This window comes from Brachypodium distachyon, chromosome 2 (genome assembly GCF_000005505.3).
Source record: "Brachypodium distachyon strain Bd21 chromosome 2, Brachypodium_distachyon_v3.0, whole genome shotgun sequence".
NCBI classification, from domain to species: domain Eukaryota; kingdom Viridiplantae; phylum Streptophyta; class Magnoliopsida; order Poales; family Poaceae; genus Brachypodium; species Brachypodium distachyon.
This window is the reverse complement of record NC_016132.3, coordinates 38,237,643-38,259,853: the sequence shown is the minus strand read 5'-3', so window position 1 is coordinate 38,259,853 and position 22,211 is coordinate 38,237,643. Positions and strand designations below refer to the sequence as shown.

The 22,211-nt window shown below is 44.4% G+C and overlaps 3 protein-coding genes and 1 long non-coding RNA gene across 8 annotated transcripts; 3 read left to right on the top strand and 1 right to left on the bottom strand.

Annotated features, from left to right (window-relative positions):
* Positions 1–638: 638 nt before the first annotated feature.
* LOC100834004 (tetraspanin-6) lies at positions 639–3,063 on the bottom strand. 2 transcript variants are annotated; one of them, XM_010233499.3, is made up of 3 exons: positions 2,229–3,063; positions 1,455–1,730; positions 639–1,032 (listed from the first exon to the last, which is right to left on the bottom strand). In XM_010233499.3, the coding sequence occupies exons 1-3, from the start codon at positions 2,742–2,744 to the stop codon at positions 1,012–1,014; spliced, it is 813 nt and encodes a 270-aa protein (XP_010231801.1). In that variant the 5' UTR covers positions 2,745–3,063; the 3' UTR covers positions 639–1,011. The 2 variants fall into 2 exon arrangements, with proteins under 2 accessions (XP_010231801.1, XP_003569047.1); XM_003568999.4 differs by having other exon boundaries at positions 1,411–1,730; positions 2,229–3,054.
* A 380-nt stretch (positions 3,064–3,443) lies between these two features.
* LOC104582767 lies at positions 3,444–5,528 on the top strand. Its single transcript, XR_001405823.2, has 2 exons — positions 3,444–3,869; positions 3,955–5,528. It is a non-coding gene; the product is annotated as an uncharacterized LOC104582767 (long non-coding RNA).
* Positions 5,529–7,695: 2,167 nt separating this feature from the next.
* On the top strand, positions 7,696–11,461 carry LOC100824676 (protein Rf1, mitochondrial). Of its 4 annotated transcripts, XR_002962778.1 has the most exons (3): positions 7,696–8,895; positions 8,988–9,093; positions 9,192–9,332. XR_002962778.1 is itself a non-coding variant. In XM_024458176.1 (2 exons), the coding sequence occupies exons 1-2, from the start codon at positions 7,794–7,796 to the stop codon at positions 9,248–9,250; spliced, it is 1,161 nt and encodes a 386-aa protein (XP_024313944.1). In that variant the 5' UTR covers positions 7,696–7,793; the 3' UTR covers positions 9,251–9,397. The 4 variants fall into 4 exon arrangements, 3 of the variants coding, with proteins under 3 accessions (XP_024313944.1, XP_014753784.1, XP_010231800.2); XM_024458176.1 differs by lacking the exon at positions 8,988–9,093 and having other exon boundaries at positions 9,192–9,397; XM_014898298.2 differs by having other exon boundaries at positions 7,696–9,093; positions 9,192–9,397.
* Positions 11,462–15,323: 3,862 nt separating this feature from the next.
* LOC100824374 (protein Rf1, mitochondrial) lies at positions 15,324–18,324 on the top strand. Its single transcript, XM_003566613.4, has one exon. The coding sequence runs from the start codon at positions 15,543–15,545 to the stop codon at positions 18,024–18,026; it is 2,484 nt and encodes an 827-aa protein (XP_003566661.1). The 5' UTR covers positions 15,324–15,542; the 3' UTR covers positions 18,027–18,324.
* The last annotated feature ends 3,887 nt before the right edge of the window (positions 18,325–22,211 follow it).

The window sequence follows — 22,211 nt, the reverse complement described above, 5'->3', positions numbered from 1 at the left end:
CAAAGTGGGTAGAGGTCAAGAGCTTGTTTAGGTCCCAGTCTCCTCCATGCTCCTACTGCTCAGAATCACCCCCCACATGGAACATCGGTTGCAAAGAGGTGAGTCCATTTCATACTTGTTCTTTGCATCTGTTATGTTCCAGAATTTGCATTGTATCAGCATCTTGTTTGTCAGTCATAGCTGACATGGGACACTCAATTACTTTGCTTCCTAGAGTCTGATTGTCTCAAAGCTTGGAATACATGTAGTCTAGTAATCCTTTGTCACCTTTCGAGGTTCGGGCTAGTATTATTCTTATAAGGTGCAACTGCTGCAGCATCTATCCGGCATCAATTTACATGTGAAAGGTCAAGAGGAATATATTCTATTGTTACTAATATAATAATCACAGATCATTGATGATCATTGCACAGTTCTGATAACTTGTTTTATCATATGTCTCTTCCCGTTATATTTTTCCCTTGAATTAGAAGTGCTTTCTGAAATATCGCTCAGCTGCATCCAAGATCCAACTATCTAAGCATAAAAAAAATATCATGGTCGTTCTAAAAAGGAAGAGGTCCATGGGTGCTGAAGATGAAGAGCCTGTCTTAGATTTAGCTTCAATTTAGGGGTCCACCGGTATGATAGCATAGGTAGACATGGCCAAACCATGACAAATATAGAAGTCACACCAACAGTATATAGTCATATAGCTGACTGGTCTTATCTTTTCCCCATAGATATATTCACTTCTCTTTTGAACTCACCAAGTAGAATATGCTACAAAATGCAAAACACTTTGACTACCATACTGCAGAAACTTGACATGCCATTCCACTTCACCATCTTGTACTTTCGTCATGCTGAACTATCTACAGAAGACTAATTATTGGACACTAATGGAAAATTAACATATGAAAACCCAGCGTGCTATGCGGAAATGACCCAACCCTCAGCCATTTATCAGGAAGAAAATATTATACATTGGTTGGTTGAGTACCAGTAGCTAACTAATACATCTGTTCTCTCCTATCGCGGAACCATCGCCACCTGTAGCAAAAGCATAAAGCTGTGTTAAGAAACTAAAGTAAATAAATGGACACAAATTAACATAGCGTTATATTAATTGCATGTTCGATCATTAGTTTTTTTGTGTTTAAAGAACTCTGGCAATGAAGAAGCAGTGAAGCATGATTATGCAGTTGCAATAACAAAACAAAAGAAACACCCCCCTTTTTTCAATTGAATAAGCATTTTTTTCATAAATAAACAAGTCTATTGTTTCCTTTAATCATGAGGTTGTGGCAATGAGTTCTCATGGCTGAAAGTGAAACCCAGCATTTGAAGAGAAAAAAAATGCCAATGGAAAAAAGTATCCAGAACAGAAATGGAGTCACAAGTTCATTTTATTTTTTTTGCTGAAAGTACCAGTAGTAGTCCCAGCGAGGATTGATCTTGGACATGCGGTTTACCCCGTATGGGTACTCGGACACGGAGCGGCGGGCGTTTCTGAAGGCACAGCACCCACAGGCGCAGACGCAGATGAGGAAGACGAGCACGATGACGTTGAGCACGGAGATCTTGTGCCAGTCCTGGCGCACTTGCTCCATCACGCCAGCCTTGCATGAGTCGCATTGGTAGCATAGGATGTTCGGGGCATTGTTCCACCGGAAGCAGTCTTCATCCTGCGCTCCAACCGGCATCCCCCCGCTGTAGGTGCATGAGGTTGGTGGTTTGCAGCAGCCAGACTGCAGGGTAGTTGATAGTTCCATTCAGAACCATAGCTATGGGTTAGAGCTACAACTTGTATTAGAGTAAAAGAAGCGCAGGAGCAATAAAAACACTCCCTAGTTAGAGGTACAGTACATCTAATTTGTTATCCTGAGGTCACCTTAATTCTTTGCTGTCTGTTCAGTCTCAGCAATCAATTACTCCCTCCGTTCCTAAATAATTGCATTAAAACCACGACAAGTATTTAGGAACGGAGGGAGTATCTTGCTGTATTTTCATGAACAGATAGGCACTAAGAATAGATATGTGCTCGAGATGGTTTAATCTCACACATCCAAGATGATGCAACTGATAAACTGTGGCAATAAATTGTTTAACTAATTTGTTTATTTCCATTTCTTCACAACTGCTTGGTTCTTGAACAGAATAGAGCTCGGTACAGTTCAGTGGCAATAGCGCAATAACAACAAGATCAATATATGGAAGAAAATGGACAAGTGGCTGACACTGCAAACCTGCGATGGCGTGAGATCATGCTGGAGGTAATCCATGGGAGTCCAATTGGAGATCTTAGGGCAGGCCTTGGACCCAACGACGCAGGCAAGTGCCGGCTTCCAGTACTTGATGTCCTGCATATGCTTCTGGAGCCATGAGGAGTAGTCCGAGATGTGGTACTCCCTGTATGGCCTGCCTTGCACCTGCGTGCCACCGCCTCCCGCCGTCACGGCAAAGCCGAACATGGTGAGCCCAAGCAGCACCCCGATGAGGATCATCACGGCGAGTAGGTACAGCCACAGTGCCCAGGCGACGTGGAAGCAGGCGCCGACAAAACCAGCAAGGGAGATGAGGAGGACGACGAAGCCGATGATGAGGAGAGGCGTCTGCAGTATCGACGAGCACGTTGTCGTCGAGCCCTTGGCCAGCCAGAGCCCTGCTCCGATGACTGGGATTGAGGCCAGGAGCGTCGCCAGGTTGAGGTAGCCAATCATCACGTTGCTGAAACGCGGAGTGTACATGCCGCCCATCATCATGTCGATGGTGTTGAGGTCTTGCTCCTGCTCCTGCTGTGTTCTTCTTATGTGCACTGCTAAGCCTTTGGTTTTTATGCTATGGCTTTGGTGTTCTTGGCTCCTTCTTGCCCTTGATTTGGCTTGTCTTACTCCTGCTGATTTGGGTGGTAGTGTTTCTTGGAGTGTCCTGGTGCAAGCTTGCCTTTCTTCTCCCCTTGGAGGACTACTTTTTCATCCTGATGACTGTGCATCTGCCCCTGCAATGGTGTGTACTTGTGTCTATTCTAATGCTGGCTTTGCTTTTGTGGAGGCTGATCTTTAATAATGCTTGGTTTTGGAAATGTGAGGTGCCTCTTGCCTTTCCTTTTTGTTTAACTTTCAAACTTTAACTTTACACACTTGTATCCTTGGTTTCAAACTGTTTCCACGTTTTCAGCCTCGGCCTTCTGTTATCTCTGCATACTAAACTAAAAAGCTCATTTTGTAAATATAGAAATACAAATAGTTCAACAGTAAACGAATTTTAGATCACTACAGCCAACTAAGGCCAATAAGAATAAAATGTCTCCACTTTGCTTATTTGCTGGAATAAGAATAAAACGTCTCTTAGATTTTCTTCTTTGGTATTGATTCTTCATGAAAAAAGTAATAGAATTATGGTGCAGCATTGTTCTTGATGTGTGGATGCCTTAGCCCCCTGCCTTGATGCTTAATCATGAAGGAAAAAAAAACTGGAGATAGGTTGGGCATCTGGATTTCTGGCTTTCTGGGCAAACAAAGATAAGGAAGCAAATTACCTTTTTTTTGTCCCTCACATCAGAGTGCATGAAGCAACCAGCTTTAAAGCCATGACACCAGTATCACTTTGCATACAAGTAAAAAAAGAAGAAGAAGGGCCCTAGCTAGTCGTCGTGTTGCCCATAGCAGTGGCAAATAAAAAGTGAAGCATATGCATAATGCATTGCCTTTTCATTTCGCTCACCACTTTCTTATTCCCTTTGAGCAGGATAAGCTCATCAGGATGCTGCTGCTAATCAGGTAAAAGAGCATGGGATTTGTTCTAATGACAAATGTGGAGCTGCTAACCACACGCTTTTAAGGTTTTCTTTTCCGTTGGCCTGATTCACGGTGGATTGGTTTACGCAGGTGCCTTGCTTTCTTTGAGGTGCTTTTCTTCACTTTTTTTTGCAGCGTGAAAGTGCGTTCTGAACTTGTAATGCTTGGTTGACAGAAAGCGCGTTGAGGCGTCGGGATCCGGAATAACTTGTTCAGTGGCTCGAGGAAGAGAGCCTGATGCTTCTAGAAATACTTTTTTTTTCTTTATCGTTTGAATTGCCTCTGAAATTACAAAGGGTTTAAGATAATTTAGTTTCCATTGCCAGTCCCCATTTTTCCACTTATAGTCTCAAATGATACTAATTAGTTGTTTGAAGGTGTTTAACTTTTGTGAAATGTCAGTACATGTTTGAGGCTTTTAGTTTGTCAGTACATGTCAGTACATGTTTGAGGCTTTTAGTTTGTAAGTTATATACTCCCTCCGTCCAGAAAAGGATGTCTCAAATTTATTTAAATTTGAATGTACCTAGACATTAAAACATGTCTAAATACATCCATATTTTAAAAAATTTGCGACATCCTTTTTAGGACGGAGGTATTACATACAAAATAACTTTGAAGACGAGGCCAATTCATAGTTGATCCCACGGTTCAAAAACATGAGTGGTACTTGCTTTTCGTACATTATTTATTTATTTATTTATGACTAGACAAACTTAGTTTGTATATAACCATACAAAATTCTACCCTAATCAGGTTCTAACCCTCAAAATAAGAGCTCTTTTACGGTACCCCGGATTTAATATAAGCCGTTCATTTGTTCAAATCCACCGGTTAGTATTATTTGGTACTCCATCCTTAAGTTAGGGAGTACCAGGTCAAAAACCACCGGAATACCACAAGCTGAGGACAAAGTCGTAATTGTCTAAGGTATTTTAGTTTTTCCCCGTGCTCAACTCGATTAAAAAAAAATGCTTCGTGCTCCATGGAGCGGACGAGGTCATCGCGCCATTGGAGCAGTTGAAGGCACTTCTCTGGCAGCAGAGGGCCGAGGCCGTTTCGCCAGCAGGGCCCCGATTGAGCGGACGACGACGGCGCTCGAAGGGCCGCTGCGCCAGAGGGGACGAGGCAGTTGCGCCGGCGGGATGGACAAGGCTGCCGCGTTCGATGGGGCTCGCCGTGCCGCCATATTAGGGGGCGGAGGGGACGTCCGGCGAGCCAACGCTAGCGATGGCGCCCTCGAGCGCGCGGAGAATAGGCGGCCCAGGCGGCAGTCGGTGGTCCGGACGGCGACGACGACCGTCGATCGATCTGTCTGGGGGCGGCGGCGCGACTCAATTGGAACTGCCGTGAGCACTTTCAGCGCCTGGAAAAGACATATTTCGGCCGGCAATCCGACGGCGAGCAGACAGCGACGACGAGGTTGATCATGATATCGGGGGAAGCGCTGATGCTCGATGGAGAGAACTGGGGTACTGCGCTGCGGCTCGATTGGCGCTTTCCAGCGCTCCAGACGGCGAGCGGACGGTGAGAGCGGGCTGGCGGCGGCTGCCCGGCGGCACAGCTGCTCGATGGAGATGCGATATCCAGAGCGCACCCGACGCGACCAAGATGACATGAGATGAAAAATTAACAAATGACTAAGTTACCCTTCGTTACTAGCGGTCAGATATGGTTGGTACTCCAAGGTATGTTTTTGGAGCACCGGAGTACTGTAAAAGTCGTCCAAAATAAAGTTGAAATTCGTTACGCTTTATCTAGAAAAAAAAGACTCAAAATCAAGTTCTAAAGTACGGAGCATGTCGCGAACAACTGAAGGCCCCGCTTGGAAACTACTTAAAATTCTCTACCTGTAAACACTCACAAGTGTATTTTAGCGTGCACAAAGATTTAGGAATGAATCAAAATCCGCATGTATTCATGTGTTTGGCAGAAGAAGATGCTTCGTAAACAACCAGCCATATCTTGTTGGAAAAATTGGGTGGTCTACCCCCTGTTCCTCTGCGCTTTTTCGTGTTGCCGCTCACAATTCCGCAATTTGAGGCTAGGGGGTAAGGACCTTCTTATACTGCATCTACAGATGGATGGTCTACCCCCTATTCCTCTGCGCTTTTCCGTGGTGCCGCTCACAATTCCGCAATCTGAGCTAGGAGCTAAGGACCTTCTTATACTGCATCTACAAATAAGAGTCCTAGTTTTAAATCATTAGATTTAAACTAGTTTCCAGATAGAGTCCAGATTAAACTACCAACCACGATATAGTTCATCCCTTAGGGACCCTAACTGTGGGTCCTTGCAGCTGTGAGCAATGCGCCACGATCATGTTTAAATTCCACTAATCATGTAGGTCGACATTAGGGCTGTAATCAAATCAATGACCTGGCTCCTTCCGATTAACAATGTGCCCGAGCAGTCTTTTCAATATTCATACAAGATATATTGTATCTCAGAGATAATCGTCATCTTCCTTAAAACACATACGTGTAAAGTTCTTCCAACAAGTATATATTCCATGCGTCCTATAACCATGAGCATGTGATTCCATAATGAGGTAACCGAGTATTAGTAATTCAATTAAATAATAAAGTTGCAGGACACAAAAAATCTTACATATCTCACAAAAATCCTAGAACAGAGCACTACAGAATAGATCAAATCATCAAATCCAAATAGATGCATCCGCTGGATCCGCATGGAGAATGGGCGCAACGCCACCGTAAATACAAAAGCAAGAAGAAAGCGGATAAAATGAGCATACGATCCCGCAGCCGCCGCGCTGGTGCATCCGCCGCCGCCGTTGCCACCAGAGACCGCCGCTACACTGCTGATGCAGCCGCCTCCGCTGGATGTCCCGGCACCACGCCGTCTTTGTTTGATCCACTGGATCCCATCAACGCCACCTCCGCTCGGTCCCATCTCTCTGTTTCACGACGATGTGCGTACGGAGTTTTATTTATTTATTTTAGTTTTTTAAATAACATGTAACTTTATTCAAGCACGAGAACCACTACAGTTACAATGCTTTGGATCGTAGACTCTAGAAACTACAAGGTAACTCGTATAATTAAGAATTACAATGAAATCTCTTAAAGACATCTTCTTCATTATTTCATACTTTGCAACATGAAATTCTACTGAGACTTCAACACAGAGATTGCAACTAGACTGTAGCAGCAACATCGTTACTGGTATCTTTGCACGAACTTGACTACCTTCAAAGGTTTTGAAAAATCTCTTGAGTCGCTCATCCAAAAAGATGAGAACCCATGAGCGTTGAACGTACTTGAGCCGGGGATGATTCCCTAAACGTTCAGGTCGTCGAATCGCAAGATCTTTATCGGAATGCCAGAGAAGTATTAGAAAATTACATAAGATAAGATCAACAAAAGCACCATGACGTACTAACAAAAACTCAACAGATACGTATAAACGATCAATCCAAAATCCACAAGATCGGGTACACTAGACCCACGGGGATTGAAAATCTCTGGCTCCGTAACAACACCCGTTGAGGCACCACCACAGGACAGGAAGAACCGGAGTACCTTTATTCGTGATGGCAACACAACCTCCGCCGTTGCGTTGCAGATCGGAACCAAACAATATGCAAACACTTCTGAATAATCTTAAGAGAAACCGAGGTTCCCCCCACCTTGCCGTGCCAAGACGGCGGCCGGAAACGAGGAGAACGCTAAATCTTACGATGACGGTTAGAGCAGACCTCTCGTGGAAAACCTTGAATGAGTACGGGAGGTTATACGGGTCTCTGTCCGTTATTATTTCCACGTGTAACGGACCGAAAACGAGGGTAAAAGAATACCTAAACGACCATTCATGTTTTTTTAAAGACAAAAACGACCACCCAAGTAAGTTTTTGATGTTGGACCGAAAAAAAATTGGGCCCGTAAATCACACCGGTATTGCGCTCAAAACGAGCCTTCCAAGCAGGCAGGCCCGAAGTGAACTCCGACCTCTCGACTCTCGAGCACGAATGCCGAAGACCATTGCTGCTCCATGGCGCCGATATCCCGCCTCCGCCGCCGCTCCTCCTCCTCCCCTGCCTCGCCGATGTCCGGCCTCCGCATCCCTCGCCGTCAATCCTCCTCCTCAACGACGCCAATGTCAGGACGCCGCCTCTTCTCCTCCTCCTCCACGCCAATGCCTCGCCTTCAGCTCCTCCCCCGCCGCTCTTCTTCCTCCACTTCGCCGACCTCCCGCTGCTGGGATCCCCAGGTTGCTTTTGTCGCGGCCATAGCGCGCGTCCGCGCCGGCACGTTCAGCACGGACGATGCACACCACCTGTTCGACGAATTGCTCCGGCAGGGCACTCCGGTCCACAATCCCGCCCTCAACGGCTTCCTCGCCGCCCTTGCCCGTGCGCCGGACTCAGTCTCGTGCAGCAACGGCCCCGCCCTCGTCCTCGCCCTCTTCAACCGTATATGCCGAGAAGAAGCCGGCCCGCGGGTCGCGCCTCTCTCAGTCCACACCTACGGTATCCTCATGGACTGCTGCTGCCGAGCGCGTCGCCCGGACCTAGGGCCTGCCTTCTTCGCACGCCTCCTGAGGGCAGGCCTGAGAACACGGACGATAGAGGCCAACACCTTCCTCAAGTGCCTCTGCCACGCAAAACGGACAGATGAGGCGGTCGACGTGCTGCTTCATAGGATGTCTGATCTCGGTTGCGTTCCTAATGCCATCTCGTACAACACAGTTATTAAGAGCTTATGTGGTGATAGCAGGAGCCAGGAGGCGCTCGACATGGTACAGAGAATGGCAAAAGAAGGAGGTCGCTGCTCCCCTGACGTGGTGTCATTTAACACGGTCATCCACGGCTTCTTTAAACAAGGTGAAGTAAGCAAGGCATGCAATCTTATCAATGAAATGGTGCAGAAAGGGGTGGAGCCTGATGTGGTGACATACAACTCGATCGTAGATGCGCTGTGCAAGGCCAGAGCAATGGACAAGGCTGAGTTGGTCCTTCGGCAGATGGTTGATAAAGGTGTTGAACCGGATGGTCTGACATATACTGCCATCATCCATGGATATTCCTGTTCGGGCCACTGGAAAGAGTCAGCTAAAATGTTCAGAAAAATGACAAGCAAGGGACTCATACCAGGTATTGTAACTTTCAACTCGTTCATGTCCTCCCTTTGTAAGCATGGAAGAAGCAAAGATGCTGAAGAAATTTTTCAATACATGACCACCAAGGGCCACATGCCAGATCTCGTCTCATACTCTATTCTGCTTCACGGGTATGCCACTGAAGGAAGATTTGCTGATATGAATAATCTTTTCCATTCAATGGCAGACAAGGGTATTGTAGCCAACTGTCATTGTTTCAACATATTAATTAGTGCACATGCTAAACGTGGAATGATGGATGAAGCTATGCTCGTATTTACTGAAATGCAGGGACAAGGAGTGAGGCCAGATGTAGTCACCTATTCAACTTTAATCTCTGCATTTTGTAGAATGGGTAGGCTGGCTGATGCTATGGAAAAATTCAGTCAGATGATTTCTATTGGACTAGAACCAAACACAGTTGTTTATCACTCCCTAATTCATGGTTTTTGTATGCATGGAGATTTGGTAAAAGCGAAGGAATTGGTTTCTGAAATGATGAGCAAAGGTATTCCTCGTCCTAACATCGTTTTCTTCAGTTCAATAATACACAGTCTATGCAATGAAGGAAGGGTCATGGATGCACATGATGTCTTCAACTTGGTTATACACATAGGTGACAGGCCTACTATTGTTACATTCAATTCACTGATTGACGGATATTGCTTAGTGGGCAAGATGGAAAAAGCATTCGGAGTACTAGATGCCATGGTATCAGTTGGCATTGAGCCTGATGTTGTTACATATAACACACTTGTTAGTGGCTATTGTAAAAGTGGAAAGATCGATGATGGGTTGATTCTATTCAGAGAAATGTTGCATAAGAAAGTCAAACCTACAACCGTGACATATAGCATCGTACTGGATGGGTTATTCCATGCTGGGAGAACTTCTGCTGCGAAGAAAATGTTCCATGAGATGATCGATAGTGGAACAGCCGTGGACATTGACACATACAAGATACTTCTTAAAGGACTCTGTAGAAATGATTTGACCGACGAAGCAATCACCCTGTTTCACAAACTGGGTGCAATGGATTGCAAATTCGATATTACAATACTAAATACAGTGATTAACGCATTGTACAAGGTTAGAAGAAGAGAAGAAGCTAACGACTTGTTTGCTGCAATATCAACCAGTGGGTTGGTACCAAATGTGTCTACTTACGGAGTAATGATACATAATCTTCTAAAAGAAGGATCAGTGGAAGAAGCGGACACCATGTTTTCATCAATGGAGAAGAGTGGTTGCGCTCCCAGCTCTCGTCTTCTAAATGATATCATCAGAATGTTATTGCAAAAAGGTGATATAGTCAAAGCCGGATATTACATGTCTAAAGTCGATGGCACTATCATCTCACTTGAAGCGTCAACTACTTCGTTGTTGATGTCTCTCTTTTCAAGTAAAGGAAAACATCGGGAACAAATAAAATTTCTCCCTGCAAAGTACCAATTTTTTTATGGGGCCAGTTGATGCACTCGAGTCAGCGGTTAAGCCTAGGTGTGGTTTGGAGCTCCCTCTCAACAGCACTCACCAAGATCGAGTTTGCTGATGGTGCCACCACGGTTATTTGGTCCAATGTGTGGCTGCTGGGGATCCATCCTATGGACATCTCTCCTAATCAGCATGCCATGTATGAGCACAAGGAATATCTGGTGAGCCTAGTAAACTGGTCCAAATGGAGGAAGCGATAAAGCACTAAGCTGATATTTGGTTCATAAATGTTACTGATCTCCAAATGATTGCTCTTCTCAATGTACTGCTAGTTATAAACTGATCCATATGGAGGAAGCTATAAATGAGTCTCAATTGATTGGATGCAATCTAAATAAGCTATTTTGTATATAATTGAATATTAGCAAAATTCTGGTAGCTTAGGGCCTTAGGCTTGCCAGGCAGTGTGGTAGACTGGTTTTAAGTTATTTTTTGTAAGTCTAATTGAGTGCCACACTTAGGTCAGTTGTCACCATTAACATATCAGCTTGCATGTCAAATGTGTCTACTTACGGAGTAATGATACAAAACGTTCTAAAAGAAGGATCAGTGGAAGAAGCGGACGCCATGTTTTCATCAATGGAGAAGAGTGGTTGCGCTCCCAGCTCTCGTCTTCTGAATGATATCATCAGAATGTTATTGCAAAAAGGTGAGATAGTCAAGGCCGGATATTACTTGTCTAAAGTAGATGGCACTGTCATCTCACTTGAAGCTTCAACTACTTCGTTGTTGATGTCTCTCTTTTCAAGTAAAGGGAAACATCGGGAACAAATAAAAATAAAAAAAATTCCCTGCAAAGTACCAATTTTTTTATGGGCCCAGCTGATGGACTAGACTCAACAGTTGATCTTGGGCGTGTTTTGGAGCTCCCTCTCAAGGATATGGGTTTGATACCATCAGGAGCTGTACTGAGTATCACTAAATTGGGAGGTACAGAGATTAGCAGGTGGTAAAAGAAACAAGGCATATAAGCTGCTGATGGAGAAGAATTCATTTTTTTTAAACAATGCAGGCATGTTTTGATGATCTGGCAAAGCTCTTTATTTATATGTCCAAACTCAATCCGAGGTACTCCTGTTATTATAGTCTTTATTGAATATTCTGTTGGATGCCCTTTCATAATATACCACATTAATATTATGATAATAATAGTTACAATCATAGCACAATATCCATGACAATAAAGAGGAAAAGAACAAAATATCTTAAAGTTACAATCATCTACCTGCTCCTCTCGAGTTATTATAGTTTATATGTTTTAATCGAATATTTTGTCGGGCCGCGCCGGCACAAAAATTAATTTTTTATTTGGGCGGGCTGGTTGGGTCGGTTTTTTTGTGCCGGCACCCCCCAAGCCCTTTTTTTTGGGGGGGAGGGGGCGCTTTTGGGGCCTCGAGTGGAGATGCCCTTAGCTAAGTTTTTACTCTCCAGGAGTGTGGCTTCATGAACCACTTCCTAGTATTGCACCTTTTATGATTAATGATATAACAATTATTTCCAATGAATAAAGAGGTGTTTTAATGGTAAGAAAATGATAGTACTATTTTCATGGACTCAATATTCTTTAGAAAATGTCATATTTCTAAAGAAAAGTTACGGCACATCTTTGCTAGATTAATTAAACCGAGAAAAGTTACTCACTCCGATTCATATTAATTGTCTCAAATTTGCTCAAATATGGAGGTATCTATGCCTAAAAAGCGTCTAGATACATGTAACATTTCGACAATTAATATGGATCGGAGGAGTAGTACATATCCACCACGATAAATCGTATGCTTTTTAAATATAGTGTTCTGATATTTTAAGACAGGTTGGCAATAAGTTACTATCTTTTTTTTGGCGAGTGACAATAAGTTTTCAGAACTTTTAATAGTTTGTGCTTCATGTGTGTACATAAGATAACTTTGTTGTCCCGATCGACATTCTAAATCGGTCGATTGCTCCGAACACACATCCGTTTTCGTGCTTAATTATTGAGTTAAATATTGTATTCGTACTTAGCGGTACGTACCACATCGAGCGTAAAATTTGCCCATCTACTGTACTCTAGGAGAAATTGAATTTTGCATCACCAAACCTTCTTAGATTGGCACGGGCCAAGGTCTTTCTAGAAGTGTTTCAGATTGCATATCCATGTCAAATCTCTTCTTCTCTTTTTAAAGCAGATCCATGTCAAATCTCATGGATGTCATCACGTTGGGCACAACAGAGGTTTGCGTGCAGGCATGTCTGTGCCGCAGTCTCACGCGCTTCGTTTGTTGGAATGGATTGTATAGCAACAGAGAAATCTTTTGATTGGGTTTCTAGCAGGCCTAAAATAGTACAGGCGCTGTGCGTAATTTTGAGACTATCAGATGATCTTAAGACATACGGGGTAATGTTTCTCACTCATCACCTGGTATTTTGAGACTATCAAGTTGTAATTACCATGTATAAAGCTAGAACTGTAATTTTAACAAGTCCAGGTGTATTTCTGAGCAGCACAGATGATGGACATGCTATAAAGTAATTCCAATAAGTACTCTGCTAAGTTCAAGTGTATTTCCGAGCAGCGAAGATGATAGATACGAACACATTGCTTCACAAAGTTTTTATCTCTTCCCACTTATATATACTCCTCCATTTTTGTAATAGTTTTGTTAACACAGGTTTCAATTTTCAATCAAGAATTATGGGAAACTCAGACTGAAGTCTAATAACCGGTTCACATGATACAAAACTTAATACCCCTGTCACATGACATCAGACCTGCGTTAATAGGGGTATTAAGTTTTGTTAACACAGGTTTCAACTTTCAATCAAGAATTATTCCAGTAATGACCGGTTCACATGATACAAAATCATAATTATCAGCCTAACTTTTGAAGATGAATCTAGCGATACTTGTTTCATGTCATATAAATCACGTATTTAAAGTATTTTTTGTTCAAAGTCTTGTGTTAACGAAATTCTAATACACTTTCGATTATGAAAATGAGCAAGATCTTCTGGCTTGGCACCCCGACAAATGAGGTCAGTTCTCGGTGCGATCGGCATACCACCTTGGTTGTTGCATCTCTCCCGAGGGCCAAAATGTGGGGGCAACAAGTAGCAGGCCGGACGGAAGCATCTCTAAGTGGAAGTCTGTCTGGAATGATATTGTGCCGAGGAAGTTGAACATCTTTGCATGGAAACTCAGTAGAGATGCTTTGGCCACGCAGGTTAATCTTTCTGAGTGGAAGATGGAGAAGACAAGAATTTGCCAAGTGTGTGGTGCTGAGAATGAGGACTCCTTCCACGCCCTGGTCCGATGCCCTAATGCGCGAACCATTTGGCAGGCTATGAGGCCTCATTGGGACATCCGAGATCCTAGGCATCTACAGAATACTGGGCCGGGTTGGCTTCTCCACGTTATCTCACCTATGGAGAAGACTAAGGCTGTTATGCTGCTTATGATGTTCTGGTGTATTTGGCACGTCCATAATGATATCACGCATGACAAAATCCCTGCACCAGTTGAGACCTCAAGGCACTTTCTTTGCAGCTATATGGACTCCCTTCTCCTCAACAAACAATACCCTTGTGTCAATGTTGTCAAAGGGAAGCAAGTCTGCTCCTACTCGGCTAGATCGAATCTCAATCAGAGAACCAATTATCAGCCAGAGCTGGTCAGGCACGTTGGAAGCCTTCGGACCCTGATTCGGTCAAACCGAATGTGGACGGGTCTTTCTCCCCCTACGATGGCTCCGCTGGGGTAGGTCTGGTACTTCACAACCATAAAGGGGAGGTTCTGTTTTCGGCCTGCCATAGCCTCACTCGCTGTATTGACGCCCCTTGACACTGAACTTACTGCCTGTGAGGTTGGCCTGCGTGCTGCAATAGGCTGGACTGGTAAGTTCATTGTCCTTGAGTCGGATTGTGCCGAAGCCCTGGCGATGGTGGCAGCCAAGGGACTAGACAGGTCGCCTTTTGCCTTGTGTGTGAAGGAGATCCGCCGCTTGCTCGACGTGCAACCGGTTGCCGTCTGCAAAGTTAGTAGGAACCAAAATTGTGTTAGTCACTTATTGGCAAACTATGCTAGTAGGAACCAAAGATAGCTGGATCCATCATGGGCCAGATGAGATCTGGGATGCTGTAACTTTTGACTGTATCAGTCTTGATAGCTAATGAATCTCCGTTTTGCAAAAAAAAAAATGTCACCTAACCGAATAACAACACCGTACCGATAATTGCAATTATTTTGGGTTTGTGGTGTCAGACTGATAGACAAAATCGCATTTGTTCCTCTTCCTATATTGCAATGCAAGCAAAGGGCGGTAAAATTGACACCAGTACAAATTCTATCTGAAATTGCTGCAACACATCCCCAATTTTCTCTAACCTAACACCAAAATTCGGCTCATTTTTTCCTCGAGGAAGCTGCTGCCATGGACGTGACCTCGTCGTCGGAGGCGGAGGCAGAGAACCTCAACGCCACCGCCCAGGGACAAGAGTGAAAATTTAAGTCTAGTTTGAAGGTGGGGTGAAATTTGTAGCCCAAGATGGTCGTCATTGAGAAGTGAAACGCCATTTCTTCAACGTTGTCACAGAATGCTTTTTCATCCAAGAAGATAGATTAGCCATTGGGACTCTACCCAGAACAAGCATCCACTCAAAGAACCGACGTTCCTCATGGGTCTAGATATTCCAGACTAATCATATGAAATGTTATCTCACCGAGTAGATACTACTGGCTGTGAACTTCACACGAAAAGAATCGGCTAGTGTCTCGTCCAGATTCAGGTCGCCGACAAGGTCAACGGGGTGACAAACAATTGGAATATGTCCAGGTGGAATGCCAAAAGATGAAAACCTCTAAAATTTTGAAAAAGGTTTTGTTTTAAATGTCAAATCACATAAAAAAAATTGGCCGTAAAACGCAGCTTAATAGACCATGGTTAGAATAGGGATAACTGTCTGTTGGGTTGGGGTCTTGGGGAGCAGACCACCACGGCAGGGGCAGACGGCCGGATTCGTGAGCAACACCGATGACCCGCCTTCCACTCCTCCGCCGCCGCTCCTCCTCTGCCTCGCGGATATCCGGCCTCCGCATCCTCCGCCGCCGCTCCTCCTCATCTACCACGGCAACGTCCGGCCTCCGCATCCTCCCTCTACTCGACCACGCAAATGTCCTGCCTCCGCCTCTGCCGTTTCTCCTCCTCCTCCACGACGCCAATGTCCCGCCTTCAGCTCCTCCCCCGGCGCTCTTCCGCCACCACTTCGCCGCCCTTACGCTGCTGGGATCCCCAGGTTGCTTTTGTCGCGGCCATAGCGCGCGTCCGCGCCGGGACGTTCTGCACGGACGATGCACACCACCTGTTCGACGAATTGCTCCGGCAGGGCACCCCGGTCCACAATCGCTCCCTCAACGACTTCCTCGCTGCCCTTGCCCGTGCGCCGGACTCAGTCTCCTGCAGCAACGGCCCCGCCCTGGTCCTCGCCCTCTTCAACCGTATATGCCGAGAAGAAGCCGGCCCACGGGTCGCGCCTCTCACAGTCCGCACCTACGGCATCCTCATGGACTGCTGCTGCCGCGCGCGTCGCCCGGACCTAGGGCCTGCCTTCGTCGCTCGCCTCCTCAGGGCAGGCCTGAAAACAGGGACGATACAGGCCACCACGTTCCTCAAGTGCCTCTGCCACGCAAAACGGACAGATGAGGCGGTCGACGTGCTGCTTCATAGGATGTCCGAGCTCAGCTGTGTGCCTGACGCCATCTCGTACAACACAGTTATTAAGAGCTTATGTGGTGATAGCAGGAGCCAGGAGGCGCTCGACATGGTCCAGAGAATGGCAAAAGAAGGAGGTCGCTGCTCCCCTGACGTGGTGTCATTTAACACGGTCATCCACGGCTTCTTTAAACAAGGTGAAGTAAGCAAGGCATGCAATCTGTTCAATGAAATGGTGCAGAAAGGGGTGGTGCCTGATGTGGGGACATACAACTCGATCGTAGATGCGCTGTGCAAGGCCAGAGCAATGGACAAGGCTGAGTTTGTCCTTCGGCAGATGGTTGATAAAGGTGTTGAACCGGATGGTGTGACATATAATGCCATCATCCATGGATATTCCTGTTCGGGCCACTGGAAAGAGTCAGCTAAAATGTTCAGAAAAATGACAAGCAAGGGACTCATACCAGATACTGTAACTTTCAGCTCGTTCATGTCCTCCCTTTGTAAGCATGGAAGAAGCAAAGATGCTGAAGAAATTTTTCAATACATGACCACCAAGGGCCACATGCCAGATATCGTCTCATACTCTATTCTGCTTCACGGGTATGCCACCGAAGGAAGATTTGCTGATATGAATAATCTTTTCCATTCAATGGCAGACAAGGGTATTGTATCCAACTGTCATTGTATCAACATATTAATTAGTGCACATGCTAAACGTGGAATGATGGATGAAGCTATGCTCGTATTTACTGAAATGCAGGGACAAGGAGTGAGGCCAAATGTAGTCACCTATTCAACTTTAATCTCTGCATTTTGTAGAATGGGTAGGCTGGCTGATGCTATGGAAAAATTCAGTCAGATGATTTCTATTGGAATAGAACCAAACACAGCTGTTTATCACTCCCTAATTCATGGTTTTTGTATGCATGGAGATTTGGTGAAAGCGAAGGAATTCATTTCTGAAATGATGAGCAAAGGTCTTCATCGTCCTAACATCGTTTTCTTCAGTTCAATAATACACAGTCTATGCATTGAAGGAAGGGTTATGGATGCACAGGATGTCTTCAACTTGGTTATTCACATAGGTGACAGGCCTACTATTGTTACTTTCAATTCACTGATTGACGGATATTGCTTAGTGGGCAAGATGGAAAAAGCATTCGGAGTACTAGATGCCATGGTATCAGTTGGCATTGAGCCTGATGTTGTTACAAATAATACACTTGTTAGTGGCTATTGTAAAAGTGGAAAGATCGATGATGGGTTGATTCTATTCAGAGAAATGTTGCATAAGAAAGTCAAACCTACAACCGTGACATATAACATCGTACTGGATGGGTTATTACGTGCTGGGAGAACTTCTGCTGCGAAGAAAATGTTCCATGAGATGATCGATAGTGGAACAGCCGTGGACATTGACACATACAAGATACTTCTTAAAGGACTCTGTAGAAATGATTTGACCGATGAAGCAATCACCCTGTTTCACAAACTGGGTGCAATGGATTGCAAATTCGATATTACAATACTAAATACAATGATTAACGCATTGTACAAGGTTAGAAGAAGAGAAGAAGCTAACGACTTGTTTGCTGCAATATCAACCAGTGGGTTGGTACCAAATGTGTCTACTTACGGAGTAATGATACGTAATCTTCTAAAAGAAGGATCAGTGGAAGAAGCGGACACCATGTTTTCATCAATGGAGAAGAGTGGTTGCGCTCCCAGCTCTCGTCTTCTAAATGATATCATCAGAATGTTATTGCAAAAAGGTGATATAGTCAAAGCCGGATATTACATGTCTAAAGTCGATGGCACTATCATCTCACTTGAAGCGTCTACTACTTCGTTGTTGATGTCTCTCTTTTCAAGTAAAGGAAAACATCGGGAACAAATAAAATTTCTCCCTGCAAAATATCAATTTTTTTATGGGGCCAGTTGATGCACTAGAGTCAGCGGTTAAGCCTAGGTGTGGTTTGGAGCTCCCTCTCATGGATATGGGTTTGATACCATCAGGAGCTGTACTGAGTATCACTAAATTGGGAGGTACAGAGATTAGCAGGTGGTAAAAGAAACAAGGCATATAAGCTGCTGATGGAGAAGAATTCATTTTTTTTAAACACTGCAGGCATGTTTTGATGATCTGGCAAAGCTCTTTATTTATATGTCCAAACTCATTCCGAGGTACTCCTGTTATTATAGTCTTTATTGAATATTCTGTTGGATGCCCTTTCATAATATACCACATTAATATTATGATAATAATAGTTACAATCATAGCACAATATCCATGACAATAAAGAAGAAAAGAACAAAATATCTTATTCATCTACCTGCTCCTCTCCTGTAATTATAGTTTATATGTTTTAATCGAATATTTATCCAACTGTGAAACACATCCAATGGACCTCAGCACAACAGCTTAGATTTCCTTTTATTGTAAAACGTCCCTTGATCAATATATCTTCAATTATACCAATTAAGTACTTGCTGTACTGCTAGTTATAAACTGATCCGAATGGAGGATGCCACAGAACATGGTAAGCTGATTTCTTTTTGGTCAATGTTACTGATCTCCAAATGATCACTTGGCTCAATTTACTGCTATTTTATGCTGATGCTGATCCAAAATTCCAAATGGAGAAAGCCATAAATTAGTCACAATGGATTGTATGCAATCTAAATGAGCTATTTGGTGTGTAATCTAATAGTGGCAAAATTCTGGTAGCTTAGGCTTGCCAGGGAGTTGTGGTAGACTGATTAGAATCTATTGTTTTGAAAATATGTTGAATTGAGTGCCATACTTAGGTCTGTTCTGACCATTAACACGTGAGCTTGCATGTAAAGATTTACATTAGATTTTTGAATGCTGTGTAGCCAAATCATATGAGTGAAGTGGTTCTATGGTGATGCCATAATAGAGGTTATATAGTGAGGGACAACATGCTCGACTGCATTTGCGTAACTACAGATTTGGCGCTGCTGGGCGCTACTGAAATGCCGGATCTGGCTGTGGCTTGCTTATGCCAATCGCTGCTGGACGGCTGACCGGCTGGAACGCGGGAACCTCCTCTTCAATGCCCGCTGCAGGCTCTGCGATCAGGAGGCCGAGACCATCTCCGACCTTATGAAGGACTGTTTCACCCGCACGGTGATCCACTCGATCCTTTTGAAGGCTGGCCAAACCCAGTGCTTACCTCTTCCCAATGAGGACCTCGGTCCCTGGCTTGCTTCCGCGGCTAGCAGGTCAGGCGGCAAGAACAAGGCGGTTCGCTCTCTTCTTTCTCTCTCTGTGTGGCGCGTTTGGAAGCTTCGGAATGACTGCATCTTCAAGGACACCTCTCCGGTCGTTAGTTCCCTCGTTGAGGCTAGTTTGTGGGGCAGCGCCGGCGCGCGTGCTCTTCGTGGCCTCCCGCTGCATGCACGACCCCCTGAGTCCCTGACCCCCTTTCCGTCCCTCCGCCTGCACAGTTTCGTTTGTTTCCTTTCTTTTTCTTTCATTCTTTTAGGCGTTTTCTCTTTGCTTTGGTGCCTGTAGTTGCACTTCTTGCGCTCTTTCTTCTTAATGAAAATGACAGGCCACTGCGCGTTGGAGAAAATAAAAAGAGGACCAACATCAGCCCCTGCTGCTGCTGCACCAAGACATGCACAAGCTGCTGTGTCCGAACCAGGAACATCTGCTAGGAGGGCTAAGATGCTAACTGTGAGAGGAAGGAGAGCAAAGAGGGGCAGAGTCGATGGACCAAGTAACATGATGCAATACTTCACAACCAGTGGTAATTAGTGATGGTTTGTCAATGGCCGGAAAGATATCCTTTTGTGGTCGAAGTTAGTACTATGCTGAACAACACGATAATGATGCCAGATTTAAATTTATGTCATCTTAGTTTGAACCTATGTCGAATATGCGACATACTATTTTTGAAACCTTCTATTTACTCTATATTTCTCACATATATGTGTGTCTGTTGTTATTCTTTATTGCACTTTCTGAAACCTGAAACCTGAGAGGACTTAGGAGTATATATGCATTTAGCTATTTCATGAGTATGTATGGCCTGGGAGTATATATGCATGACGCTTAAGAAGAGTATTGTGTGCATTCAGCAATTTCAATTATGCATGAGATTTCGAAGGGCCACCGGCCAATTTATTAGAGGGAGAAAGAACAGTACAGAACCAGGAACGCAAGGCCAGGCTACAATTCAAAGTACAGGTTGCATAGGGACCAAAGCAAGCAACAACCACAAGTACAGTACAGGTACATGTACGGGGAGGAACAAATCCTAGAGAGCAAGGATGCAGCCAGCAACTCTCCAAGAATGGAGATCATCCATAATGAATTGGAAGACCCGATCCACTGTGCAGGATTCAGATTGGAAAATCCTGAAATTACGCTCCTTCCAAATTCGCCAATGAATCAAAATAGTGATGGTGCCGAAATCCCTCCGAAGAAGCTTGGGCGCCATCTTCCTGGTCGTGATCCACCAGTCTTGTTTTCTTGGGCGCCATCTTCCTGGCCGAAGAAGCTTGGGCACCATCCACCATTCTTCAGTACTCAGGAAGGATGTGTCGGGGCAAGGAAAGTTTGTTTTCGACCAGCGGTTCAGACGGAGCCAGAGCTGCTGAGTGAAACGGCAGTGGACGAACAAGTCTTCATTAGCAACAGCACACTGAAGACAAGAGGGATTATGGGGCCAGCCTTTGCGGATCAAATTGTCTGCGGTGAGACGGTGCTTGTGAACGACAAGCCACATGAAGAATTTGCACTTTATAGGCGCCTTCGATTTCCAAATTGGCTTGGCACAGGCGAAGCGAATAGAAGCGCTGAAGAATAATCGATAGGTGGGGCTGGCAGAGAAAAAACCATTAGAGGTAAGTCTCCAAATCGCTTTATCAGGTTGTCCAGCGGAGAGAGATAAGCTGGCGGTTAAGTCCCAAAGCTTCAGATACTCTGCCAACGCTGAAGAGAGAGACTGCCTCTGATCTCCTTCACCCATGAAATTTCAGAACAGAGTATGCGTGGAAGGGAAAATTTGCTTCAGAGTTCCAGATTGCAGATAGCACAATTCTTATACACTGAAAATGAAAAATAATTGTACACTTCTTATACTCTGCAAAGGAAAAATCATTGTTTTTGGGCAATAAAATGCATCACCAATTTACATTGCATCTTGCCGACAATATAATATAATACAAAACCTAAGGCCGGAGAAAAATTCGGCCTCTCGACGCGCCACGCATGCGTTTTTGGTCTAGCGATTTGTTGGGTGATATGGTTTCTGGTAGGTCGGCGGTGTGACGCGCGGCGAGGTGCATGCGTGGCGACGCGTGTTAAGCCAGTGGTGCTGTTAAGACGCGAGCGATTTTATCGATTTGAGGTGCTAGCAGAGTTGAATTTGGGGATAAAACGCTACAGATCTAAGCTAGAACTAACTTATCGATTTTTATCGATAAGGTAAAATCTTATCGATTTGAGGTGCGAGCGGAGTTGAAATTGATTTTAACTAACAAATCTTATCGATTTGTTGCCGCTCTTTGTCACAGCCGGAGGTATCGGTGATTTTTCGATGTCGCGAGTTGCCGTTGGTGGTTTGAGTGACGGTGCATTTCTTTTGTGTGCAGGTTGCTCGTCAATTGGTGGTATTTCGAGTTGATGTATACTTATGGCCACAAAAACTGAATAATATATACCACGATTCATTAAACTTCCTGATGCTCAAATCTCTAGCAAACTCCCACCTCTTTTGGTGGCATATTTAGAGCGTGTACAACGGGGTGACGTCAGCCTTTTTTTAGCGATGCCGCATAGGATAAAATCTAACGTGGAAGAGAGAGAAATGAAGAAAAGTCACAAGCCTTTTCTTAATTAAGAGATGATCTCTTCACAAGAATGATAAGACAAAGATAAGACAAAGATAAGGCAAATTTTTCATTGTACTAGATTTTGCTTTTTCTTAGCATTTATTTAGTTAATTTTATTCATCTAGGCATTAATTCTAAGATATAACACTAAAAGATAACCCATTGTACAACATGTTTTTTTGTCTTTTCTAAATGACGTGGAACACCTAAGATAAGGATATCTTATCAATCATTATACATGACCTTAAAACGATAACATCGT